Source organism: Elephas maximus, chromosome 3 (assembly GCF_024166365.1).
Source record: "Elephas maximus indicus isolate mEleMax1 chromosome 3, mEleMax1 primary haplotype, whole genome shotgun sequence".
NCBI lineage: Eukaryota > Metazoa > Chordata > Mammalia > Proboscidea > Elephantidae > Elephas > Elephas maximus.
In genome coordinates, this window is record NC_064821.1 from 60,605,015 (window position 1) to 60,617,961 (window position 12,947).

Below are 12,947 nucleotides of genomic sequence, written 5' to 3' on the forward strand. Positions count from 1 at the left end.
CCACTAGGGCCAAAGATGCAGAAATGGAAGATTTTTATCAGCTGCTGCAGTCTGAAATTGATTGAACATGCAATCAAGATGCATTGATAATTACTGGTGATTGGAATGCGAAAGTTGGAAACAAAGAAGGATCAGTAGTTGGAAAATATGGCCTTGGTATTAGAAACAATGCCAGAGATTGAATGATAGAATTTTGCAAGACCAACGACTTCTTCATTGCAAATATCTTCTTTCACAAACATAAATGGCTACACATGGACCTCACCAGATGGAACACACAGGAATCAAATTGACTACAACTACGGCAAGAGACGATGGAAAAGCTCAATATCATCAGTCAGAACAAGGCCAGGGGCCGACTGTGGAACAAACCATCAATTGCTTATATGCAAGTTCAAGCTGAAATTGAAGAAAATCAGAGCAAGTCCACGAGAGCCAAAATATGACCTTGAGTATATCCCATCTGAATTTAGAGACCATCTCAAGAATAGATTTGACTCATTGAACACTAGTGACCGAAGACCAGACGAGTTGTGGAATGCCATCAAGGACACCATACACGAAGAAAGCAAGAGGTCATTGAAAAGACAGGAAAGAAAGAAAAGACCAAGATAGATGTCAGAGGAGACTCTGAAACTTGCCCTTGAACTTCGAGTAGCTCAAGCAAAAGGAAGAATTGATGAAGTAAAAGAACTGAACAGAAGATTTCAAAGGGCGTCTCAAGAAGGCAAAGTAAAGTATTATAATGACATGTGCAAAGAGCTGGAGATGGAAAACCAAAAGGGAAGAACATGCTTGGCGTTTCTCAAGCTGAAAGAACTGAAGAAAAATTCAAGCCTTGAGTTGCAATAGTGAAGGATTCTATGGGAAAAATATTAAATGACTCAGGAAGCATCAAAAGAAGATGGAAGGAATAAACAGAGTCATTATATCAAAAAGAATTAGTTGATATTCAACCATTTCAAGAGGTGGCATATGATCAGGAACTGATGGTACTGAAGGAAGAAGTCCAAGCTGCTCTGAAGGCATTGGCGAAAAACAAGGCTCCAGGAATTGATGGAATATCACTTGAGATGTTTCAACAAACAGATGCAGCGCTAGAAGTGCTCACTTGTCTATGCCAGGAATTATGGAAGACAGCTTCCTGGCCAACTGACTGGAAGAGATCCATATTTATGCCTATTCCTAAGAAAGGTAATCCAACCAAATGTGGAAATTATAGAACAATATCATTAATATCACATGAAAGCAAAATTTTGCTGAAGATCATTCAAAAACGGTTGCAGCAGTATATTGACAGGGAAGTGGCAGAAATTCAGGCTGGTTTCAGAAGAGGACGTGGAACCAGGGATATCATTGCTGATGTCAGATGGATCCTGGGTGAAAGCAGAGAATACCAGAAGGATGTTTACCTGTGTTTTACTGACTATGCAAAGGCATTTGACTGTGTGGATCATAACCAATTATGGATAACATTGTAAAGAATGGGAATTCCAGAACACTTAATTGTGCTCATGAGGAACCTTTACATAGATGGAGAGGCAGTTGTTCGGACAGAACAAGGGGATACTGATTGATTTAAAGTCAGGAAAGGTGTGCGTCAGGGTTGTATTCTTTCACCATACCTACTCAATCTGTGTGCTGAACAAATAATCCAAGAAGCAGGACTATATGAAGAAGAGCAGGGCATCAGGATTGGAGGAAGACTCATTAACAACCTGTATTATGCAGATGACACAACCTTGCTTGCTGGAAGTGAAAAGGACTTGAAGCACTTACTAATGAAGGTAAAAGACCACAGCCTTCAGTATGGATTGCACCTCAACATAAAGAAAACAAAAATCCTCACAACTGGACCAATGAGCAACATCATGATAAAAGATTGAAGTTGTCAAGGATTTCATTTTACTTGGATCCACAATCAACAGCCATGGAAACAGCAGTCAAGAAATCAAAAGACACTTTGCACTGGGTAAATCTGCTGCAAAGGACCTCTTCAAAGTGTTGAAGAGCAAAGATTTCACCTTGAAGACTAAGGTGAGCCTGACCCAAGCCATGGTATTTTCAATCACATCATATGCATGCGAAAGCTGGACAATGAATAAGGAAGACCGAAGAAGAATTGACGCCTTTGAATTGCGGTGTTGGCGAAGAATATTGAGTATACCATGGACTGCCAAAAGAATGAGCAAATCTGTCTTGGAAGACGTACAGCCAGAATGCTCCTTAGAAGCAAGGATGGTGAGACTGTGTCTTACCTAGTTTGGACATGTTGTCAGGCGGAATCAGTCCCCGGAGAAGGACATCATGCTTGGCAGCGTACAGGGTCAGTGGAAAAGAGGAAGATCGTCAATGAGGTGGGTTGACACAGTGGCTGCAACAATGAGCTCAGGCATAACAACGATTGTAAGGATGGCTCAGGGCCGGGCAGTGTTTCGTTCTGTCGTGCATGGGGTCGCTATGAGTCAGAACCGACTAGACGGCACCTAACAACAACAACAACATCATATATGTTGAGCACTGTGTACATTGACTGCATTTTTGGACACTTACTTTATGCCTTTACTATGAATTTTACTTGGGTCTAGATTTCAGCTTTTTTCAAAAGATAACATGTTGGAGTGGAGAGGGTGAGATCCCAGTCAGATAGGCCTGGGTTCAAATCTCACCAAACCTCTTACTAGCTCCCATGCCCTGGGAAAAGTCATTTAACATCTCTGAGCCTCAGTTTCCTTATCTGTGAGACGGATAAAGTAATACCTACCCAGCAGGCAGAATTGAGAAGAATAAGTAGTGTGTAAAGGGTTGTTGCAAACTGTCAAGGATCATGTCAGTGTGAGTATCATTCCAGAAGCTTTAAGTGCTCAGCAGATGCTCCCCCTGCAAGGGCAGAGGCAGAGACCCAGGTGGTTGGGAGTTCAGGGGGCATTCAGAATGGGCTGGAGTCCCTGAGGCTCCTGCCCTGGTCTAATTGAGACCTGGTGTCTAAGGGCATGGTATGTCAACACAGTGACTTAAGACTGATTGGCATCTGGTTGTCCTCCCCGGGCTTAATTATCCCAGGACTTGCAGCAAGTCTTACAAGCTGAGGGTGAAAATTTCACCCATCCTAGTGTCCCTATGTCTTGGATTGGATTATGTCCCCCCAAAAAATGTGTGTGTTTGTTGGGCTGGGCCTGGATTCCCAGTATTGTGTGCTTTTTCTATATGTTGTAAATCCTGCCTTTATGATGTTAATGAGGGAGGATGGGGGGGCAGTTGTATTAGTGAGGCAGGACTCAACCTACAAGATTGGATTGTGTCTTGAGGCTATCTCTTGAGATATAAAAGAAAGAAGCAACCAGAGACAGGGGTACCTCATACCACCAAGAAAGCAGCACCAGGAGCAGAGCACGTCCTTTGGACCTGGGATCCCTGTGCCAAGGAATCTGCTCAGCAGCCAGGGAAAGATCGAGACAAGGACCTTCCTCCAGAGCTGACAGAGAAAGAAAGTCTTCCCCTGGAGCCGATACCCCGAATTTGGACTTTCAGCCTACTTTACTGTGAAGAACTAAACTTTTGTTTGTTAAAGCCATCCACTTGTGGTATTTCTGTTATAGCAGCACTGGATAACTAACACACCCTGGGAGCCCTGATGGTGCAGTGGTCAAGAACTCAACTGCTAATCAAAAAGTCAGCAGTTCGGACCCACCAGCCACTCCTTGGAAACTCTATGGGGCAGTTCTACTCTGCCCTCTAGGGTCACTATGAGTCGAAATTGACTCAATGGCAATGATTTGGTTTTAGTTTTTGAAGTATTCCTGAGGTCTCGGTGTCACCATTGCTGGGTGGCCCCTACATTCTCAACTGGAGATTCATGTCATCCACCCCCAGGATCTCTGTGTTCTAAGCCTGAAGGACTGCTTTGCTCTTCCACCAAGTACCATAGCCCTTCTCCTTGGGTTCTGAATCAGCAAAAACAACTGTTCTCCTGTCCTGAGATTGTTCTGGAGAGATCTCATCCCCTGTGCATTAATTCATTCATGCATTCATTCAACAAATCTGCCATGTGATGAGCTCTAGGAGTATATGTGAAACAGGGTGCCATGGGTGATGGAGCTGAGATTCGAATGCCCCCGGGAGTAGTTTATGTGCTCCCCTCTCCTTTCCCAAGAGTAGGTTTACATGACTCAATAGGCTAAGGGTCAGCGATGGGGATTGGGAATGTTACTGAATAATAAAGAGCTTACATTTACAATCAGACACAACAACTTCAATGTTTTTGGGTCTAAAAACTGTATCAAAATATCATGACTCTCACAGACCATTGGAAATGAAGGGATCAGGAGAGTTATGGGAACCAGACATGCAGATTTGAGATCATTAACTTTGAAGCAATGGGTCAAATGGTGGGGGTGGGTGTTGTTACCTCTGCAGGGTTGGGGTGTTGTCCTAGTCAGGGTTCTCCAGAGAAACAGAAGACATACAATTATATCTACCTGTCTTTTGCCTCACATGTATGTGAAAGTTGGACAGTGAATAAGGAAGACCAAAGAAAAATTGATGCCTTTGAATTATGGTGTCGGCGAAGAATATTGAATATATCATGGACTGCCAGAAGAAGGAACAAATCTGTCTTGGAAGAAGTACAGCCAGAATGCTCCTTAGAAGCAAGGATGGCAAGACTTCGTCTCACACACATTGGACATGTTATCAGGGAGGATCAGTCCCTGGAGAAAGACATCATGTTTGGTAAAGTAGAGGGTCAGCAAAAAAGAGGAAGACCCTCAACAAGATGGATTCACACAGTGGCTGCAGCGATGGTTCAGGTATAACAATGATTGTGAGGATGGCTCAGGACGAAGCAGCATTTCATCCTGTTGTACTTATGGTCTCTGTGAGTCTGAACTGACTCAACGGCACCTGACAACAACAACCACATCTATCTATTATTTATCTATCCATCTATCTATCTACTACCTGTCTATCAGTTTATCATATTGTGGTGGCTTGCATGTTGCTATGACGCTGGAAGCTATGCCACTGGTATTTCAAATACCAGGGTCACCCATGGTGGAGAGGTCCAGACTAAGATAGGCTGGCAAGAAAGGCCTGGTGATCTGCTTCTGAAAATTGTTGTTCTCGTTAGGTGCAAAGGAGTCTATTCTGACTCATAACAATGCTGTGTGACAGAGCGGAACTGCCCCAGAAGGTTTTCTTGGCTATACTCTTTATGGAAGCTGATCACCATGTCTTTTTTCCATGGAGCCACTGAAAATCCTATGGATCACAACAGAATATTGTCCAATATAGGCTGGAAGATGAGCCTTCTATGTGGAAGGCACTCAAAACACACTGTGGCCACAACAATGGACTTGAGCATACCAGTGATTGTGAAGATGGTACAGGATTGGGCAATGTTTTGTTCTGTTGTACATGGGGTTGTCATGAGTTGGAGCTGACTCACAGCAACTAACAACAACAACATATCTATCATCTATCTATAGAGATTGATTTATTTTAAGGAATTGGCTCATGAGATTGTGGGGGCTGGCAAGTTTAAAATTTGTGGCTCAGGAAACAGGCTGGAAACTCTGGCAGTCTTGTGTCCAAAATCAGTAGGCCAGGGGAAAGGATGGAAATTCCAGCAGGATGTTTATTTACAGTTTTGAAAGCCTTGAGAAATCTCAGTTTTTGCTCTTACGGCCTTCAACTGATTAGATGAGGTCCACTCACATTATGGAGGGTAATTTACTTTACCAAAGGTCAACTGATTTAAATGTTAATCACATGTTTCATAGTTGCCTAGTGCTGCTGTAACAGAAATACCACAAGTGGGTGGCTTTAAAGAACAAAGCTTTATTTTCTTATAGTTCTGGAGGCTAAAATTCCGAATCAGGGTCTTGGCTATGTTGATTCCTTTCTCATCAGTAGCCCTGGCCTTCCTTGGTTCCTTGGCTTGTAGACGATCCTTACATGGCGGCTGTCTTCTCCCATATGTGTTTGTCTCTATACCTGATCTGCTCTTTTCTTAGCTCAGAAGCAATTAGATTTCGGACCCACCCTAATAATTAACATAACAAAGAAACCCTATTTCCAAACAGGACTACATACACAGGTATAGGGGTTAGAATTCCAACACAAATTTTAGGGGGACACAATTCAATCCATAACAACATGTAAATACATTAATAGTAACATGTGACCCCATGTGTTATAGGTAGAATTTTGCTCACAGAATTTTCTTGGCTATAATCTTTACAGAAGCAGATTGCCAGGCCTTTCTTCCATGGTGCCACTGAATAGGTTTAAACCACCAACCTTTAGGTTAGTAGCTGATTTCAAACTGCTTGTGCTACCCAGGGTGTCATAGATTGAATTATGTCCTGCAAAAAAATCTGTGTATCATCTTGGTTAGGCCATGATTCCCCAGTATTGTGCAGTCGTCCTCCATTTTGTGATTGTACATTTATGTTAAGAGGATTAGGGTGGGATTGTACCAGCACCCTTACTCAAGTCACCTCCCTGATGCAGTCTAAAGGGAGTTTCCCTGGGGTGTGGCCTGCACCTCCTCTTATCTCTTAAGGGATAAAAGGAAAGAGAAGCAAGCAGAGAGTGGGGGACCTCATCCCACCAAGAAAGCAGTGCCAGGAGCAGAGCACGTCCTTTGGACCTGAGGTTCCTGTGCTGAGATGCTCTCAGACCAAGAGAAGACTGCTGACAAGGACCTTCCTCCAGAGATGACAGAGAGAGAAAGCCTTCTCCTGGGGCCGGCACCCTGAATTCGGACTTCTAGCCTACTGGACTGTGAAAGAATAAACTTCTGTTTGTTAAAGCCATCTACTTGTGGTATTTCTGTTACAGCAGCACTAGATGAATAAGACACAGAGACTTTGTAATAGATGCAGAAAGCATTAATCAGTCTTGTCTCCAAACAGATGAGGATTGAGGCTAATACAGAGTAGGGGAATGCTTGAGTTGGAAATTCAAGGACAACCTTCGGCTTTTTCCAGTTTTAGAAACTAATACAGGAAGAAGAAAAGGAGGAAATAAAGATGAGGAGAAGGTAGAGGCAATGGCCCAGTCAGTAGGAAGGGGAACACCCACGCCATCACGCTCTCTTCCCTGCTGGACTGTGGGGTCTCCACGAGCAGGACCAGGGTATAATCCTCATCCCCTCCCAAAGGGCTTGCACAGGTCCTGAAAGTTTATAAAGACATAGGGTATGCTTGTCGTGAATGAATGAGTGAATGAATGCCTTCTTTCTTCGTCGCAGTTGCCACATTTAGCAGAAGAGCCACCCTCACTCAGTTAATGGCCCCACTGGCTCTGCAAATGACTCCTCAGCCTGAAACAGTTGACGGTCCCTGCTCACCCTTGAAGGGAGGTGCAGGGAGAGGTGATTAGTGGTCACACCCAGACCAGTCTGGGGAACTTACTCAGTCAAGAACTAAAGCCACAGGAAAGATTTCAAAGCCACTTAAAATTTGTTCTGGCATCTGTCTAACGGCATGTAAGTTTTTTCCATCCTCAGCTCTGTCCTGCCAGCTGATAAGGGGAAGGAAAGGGGATTTACCAGGGCCATAAACGTGCCAAACTGTGAGTCCACCTACTGGCTGCACCCTTATCCCCTCCCCTTACCACTCCCAGCCTCCCAGAGGAAGTAGCTATTTAAGGAGAGCTGGAGTTTGGAATAGATGTGACAGTCAACTGGAGGTATCAACTCTAACATCCTGTGAGAGGTAAATACCCAGAAATTAATGCCCATCCGCTGCCTTGGAGAGTAGCCGTGTTGTGTATGTGTGCGCATATGTGTGTATGCATGCGCAGATGGGCATGTAAGTACACATGCATGCCTGTGCAGGGTTTGTTGTATACAAGAGGGTATATTACACAAGGGTGTTGTGTGGGTATGTGAGTGTGTTGTATGGAAGGACGCTTATACTAGTGTTTGGGTGCAAGAGTGTGTATGTGAGAGACAGTGTGTGTCTGTATATGTGTATGTGTGTAAGGGGTTGGAAAGTCTTGCAAAGAGAGGGTGCTGGAGGAAAATATTGGGATCAGACTCCATGGATGGAATTCCCAAGCCTTGAATTCAGCGTAGGGGCATGCAAGGTATATCTGATGGGGAGACACAGCTTTGGCCTTGGGAAACTCGCCGCTTGTCGGGAAGAACGTGGTCCCTACCTTCCAGGACCTCTCCATCTGAAGAGGACTGTGGACATATCATTAGTGTATTATGTGGGGTCTAGCTGGCTCTGAGGGCCTGTGTGTAGATGAAACTGTTCAACGGAGCTGGGAAGTCAGGAGAGCATGTGTCTGTGCGCACATCACTGGAGATCTCTCCTGTATACCTTGTGTATGATGAAGGGTGTAACCCTGGACTTAGCCTGCGGTTGAAGAACATTTCTGTGTGCTCCTTTGCAAACTCCATTCTCCAGGGTTGTTCAGTGTAAGCAGGAGAGCAGGGGGTCAAGAGAAGAAGCTGGGACCATCTGGGAGAGGAATCTAGAAAAATCCACCTGCACTTCTCCCTCACAGAACTCTCAACATGAAGACCCTCCTGCTGTTGGTAGTAATCATGGCCTTGGGTAAGAGCGGACCCTGATCTCTGACCCTAAAAGGGACAGCCCAGGGTGAGAAGCACCCCCATCTCCCAGTTTTCCTTCCCATGGCAGCAAGGCCTCTCCTGGTGAGAGACAGAGAGAGACCAGTGGAGTGCGGGAGGGGAGTACAGAGAGGAGCAAGGAGGGTGGACTCAGGACCCAGTCCCCAACAGCAACCAATTTCCTTCTAGGCCTGCTGCAAGTACAGGGGAATTTGCTGGAGTTCCGGAAAATGATCCATTTGGTGACAGGAAAGGAAGCTGCGTCCAGCTATGGTTTCTATGGTTGCTACTGTGGCCTTGGCGGCAAAGGATCCCCCAAGGATGCAACAGATTGGTGAGGCCACTCTTCACTTCCCTCCCCTCTGCTCACTTCTGGCATATAACCCCAGGGGGCGAGGCTGGAAAAGCAGCCAGCAGGGTAGAGATTCTGCTCTAGACTCCAGAGTCACCAAGTTTCTGCTCAGGGTCAAGGAGGTGAGAGCCAGGGAGAGGCTGGCTCCTTTGAGCTGTGGGAAAGTGGTCCCAGTGGAGTGTTCTCATCATAGGTGCTGCGCTGAACACGACTGCTGCTATAAACGTCTGGAGAAACATGGGTGTGGCACCAAACTTCTGAGCTACCAGTTTACTTACCGTGGGGGCCAAATCATCTGTGGTAAGAAACTTTCATGACCCTACACGGTTTCTTTATTGAGTGTCCACTGTGCTGAGTACTCGGCTCGGCACCAGATATAAAAATACAAAGGAATATTGTCCCTGCCTCAAAGGCTCATAGTTGAGTGAGAAGGTAAAGAAAATGAAAGCATGATATGGTAAAGACTCCAATAGGAAGTAAGCAAAAAGGAGCCCTTAACACAACCTGAAGTTCAAGGAAGCTTCCTGAAAGTGGTCACCCCTAGGCTGAGTCGTAAACACTGTGCAGGGATAGCCAAGGGAAGAGGAGGTGGATGAGCAGTCCAGGAAAACGGAACAGTGTGGTCAAAGCCTGGAGTGTGCTCAGGGGAACTGCAAGCAATTCTGTGTTGCTGAATGGAACCATATGGGGAAGAGGAGTGGAGGAAGGGGCTGGGTCAAGCCAATTGAGGGCAATGGTGGTTCAGTGGTAGAATTCTCATCTTCCATGGGGAAGACCTGGATTCAATTCCTGGCCAATGCACCTCATGCATAGCTACCACCCATCTGTCAGTGAAAGCCTGCGTGTTGCTATGATGCTGAACAGGTTTCAGTGGAGTTTCCCGACTAAGATGGACTAGGAAGAATGACCTGGTGATCTGCTTCTGAAAATCAGCCAACGAAAACCCTGTAGATCACAACCGTCCAATCTATAACCCATCATGGGGATGGCGTAGGACCAGGCAATGTTTCGTTCGGTTGTGCATGGCGTTGCCATGAGTCAGAGGCCAATTCAATGGCAGCTAACAACAAAGGCAACAACAGATCAAGCCAGGCCTTTGAGGACACGTTGCATTTAGATTTTATCCTAAAGCAACTGCTGTTGTTCTTCAGTGCCATCGAGTTGATTTTCGACTCATAGCAATCCAATGTGACAGAGTAGAACTATCTCATAGGGTTTTCTAGGCTGTAATCTTTACAGGAGCAGATCCCCAGGTCTTTTCTCCCGTGGAGCCACTAGGTGAGTTTGAACCACCAACATTTCAGTTAACAGCCGAAGGCTTAATCATTGCGCCACCAGGGCTCCTTCTTAAAGCAATAGGGAGGTGTTAAGCAAAAGAGTGACATGATGAGATCTGCATTTCTGGGGACTCACTCTGGCTGCAGGGTGGATGGAGACAAGATGGACGTGGGACCTGTGAGAAGCCTATTAATTGCCATAATCCAATCAAGAGATAGTAAGAAAAAAAAGAGCTTGAAATAAAACAATGGTGATCAAGATGGAAGGGGTTGGAGAATGAAATCAACATGCATTTGAGAGGTAGAATTATCAAAGTTTGGTGATTGACTGGGTAGGGAGCTGTTGAGTGGGTATGTGACTGTATGGATGGTAGTATCATAACTGAGATAAAGACCACAAGAGGAGAATTTGGGCAGGGCTTTGGCGAGAAGGAAGAGGAGAAAGTTTTGTTCTGAGGGGGAAGAGAAGGATGGGGTGGTGGCTGGAAGGATTTGTTCAATGTCCCCACACAGCAGATCCATGAATGGGATTTTGAGAGATCATAGGCTCTCACTCAACTGCCTGAGTTCTTTAGGATCAAAAATTGCATCTCCCCCATTATGACCTCTCCGAGGATCATGTACTTCAGAAGCCTTTGGGTTGCAAGCAACAAGAAGCTCAACTAAAAGTGGTTTAGACAGTGGGCATGTATGACTCTCACATAAACAAGAAGTCTGGAAGAGAGCAATGCCAGGCTGGGGCAGTTTCTCAACCATATTATCAAGGACCCAGCCTTTCCCAACCTTCTGCTCTGCCATGTTGGCAGTATCTAACTTGTGGTGTCAAGACGCAAGCCATAGCTCCAAGCATCATGACCTCACACTCCAAAAGGGGCTTTCTTATTGTACATCTCTCTTTTGAGGGAGGAAATTAATCCTCCCCAGAAGCCCTCAGCGACTTCCCCTTTTGTCTGATTGGCCAAATGAGGTCACATGTTAGCCAGGGACCAATCACTGCAAAGAAAAAAGGGATAACCACAGTTGGTGTACATCAATCAGGAGCCATTCTCAAGGGCTGGGCACTTGGCCACCTGAACAAATCTGTTAGCAAGAAGGAGGAGAGACACTGGCAGTTAGGTAGAAGGCATTTAACAGAATCTTTGTGAGCTTGGCTGCTGTCTGTCCCCATCAGACTGGAAACTAACTTCCTGAAGGCAGGAATTCTGTCTCCATTAATCAGAAATATCTGGAACATAAATGCTTGTCTCAGACTAGGAACTTCTGGAGGATAGGGACACGTCTTCTCCTCCAGGGTTCCAGAAGAAGCCATAGAATATTAACAATCCCCTGTCCGTGTCTACTTTCTTGTGATTTCAGCGAAACAGGGCTTCTGCAGGAGTCAGCTGTGTCAATGCGATAGAAAGGCTGCCTACTGTTTTGCAAGAAACCGGAAGACCTATAAGAAAAGATTCAAATACTACCCCAATGTGCTGTGCAGTGGGAGCGCCCCCCGTTGCTGAGAGCTGCCTCTTCCCCCAGAAGCCTCACCACCCAATACTGAGTTTCCTTCTCTAACACCACAACCCTCTGCCCTAGCCAAGTCCTCTGCAAAGGAAGAATACAAACCGGGGGCTCCCATTCTATCCTTGCCCAGGATGAGAACACGAAACCTGGTGATTTATGCCTGGCTCCTTCCCCCTCCTTCCTTGGCCAAGCAGGAGATTTCTCCAATGATAGCTCCTCTGTTCTCCTCCTAGTCCATCTTTCTGCTTAGCAGGAGCATCTACAGTCCTGGGGATCTCTTCTGAATAAAGCAATTCATTGGCAAATTGTGTGCACACATTTGTGGGAATATGCACAAGTGCTCACACCACCACCCAAGACTAATGAGGTGGGCAGCCCCATGCACTCCTAGTGTGACAGCAAACCATACAAGCTAATGTAGTGTTGTCATTGTTGGCTGCCATCAAGCCGATTCTGACTCATGGAGACCCCACGTGTGCAGAGTAGAACTGCTCCTTAGGCTTTTCAAGACCGTGAGCTTTCAGGAGCAGATCACCAGGCCTATCTTCCAAGACACCTCTAGGTGGGTTCAAACTGCTATTTTTCCAGCTAGGAGTCAAATGCTAAACCATTTGCACCACCCAGGGACTCATACTATAGAGTGGTGTTGTTGTTCTTGCTGTTGTGTGCCATCGAGGTGATTCCAACTCATATTAACCCCGTGTGATAAAATAGAGTTTTCTCAGCTGTAATGTTTACAGAAGCAGATTGCCACAGAATCACTGGATGGGTTTGAACTGCCAAACTTTTGGTAGCAGCCGAGCACTTAATCTTGTGCCATATAGTGTCTTAGGTGCCATTGTGTCCGTTCTGACTCATAGTAACTCTATGTATAACAGAACGAAACACTGCCTGATCCTGCGCCATCCCCACAGTCATTATTATGCTTCAGCCCGTTGTTGCAGCTACTGTGTCAATCTATCTCATTGAGGGCCTTCTTCTACTTTTGCTGACCCTCTACTTTACCAATACCAGGGACTGGTCTCTCCTGATAAAATGTCCAAAGTGCATGAGACAAAGTCTTGTCATCCTTGTTTCTAAGGAGCATTCTGGTTATACTTCTTCCAAAACAGATTTGTTCTTCTGACAGTCCATGGTATATTGAATATTTTTTGCCAACACCATAATTCAAAGGCATCAGTTCTTCTTCCATCTTCCTTGTTCGTTGTCTAGCTTTCACATAGATATA

At 45.4% G+C, this 12,947-nt stretch overlaps 1 protein-coding gene across 1 annotated transcript; it reads left to right on the forward strand.

Annotated features, from left to right (window-relative positions):
• Window positions 1–8,530: 8,530 nt before the first annotated feature.
• LOC126071661 (phospholipase A2, membrane associated-like) lies at window positions 8,531–11,715 on the forward strand. Its single transcript, XM_049875886.1, has 4 exons — window positions 8,531–8,570; window positions 8,777–8,921; window positions 9,133–9,239; window positions 11,573–11,715. Exons 1-4 carry the CDS (start codon window positions 8,531–8,533, stop codon window positions 11,713–11,715), a joined length of 435 nt encoding a protein of 144 aa, XP_049731843.1.
• The last annotated feature ends 1,232 nt before the right edge of the window (window positions 11,716–12,947 follow it).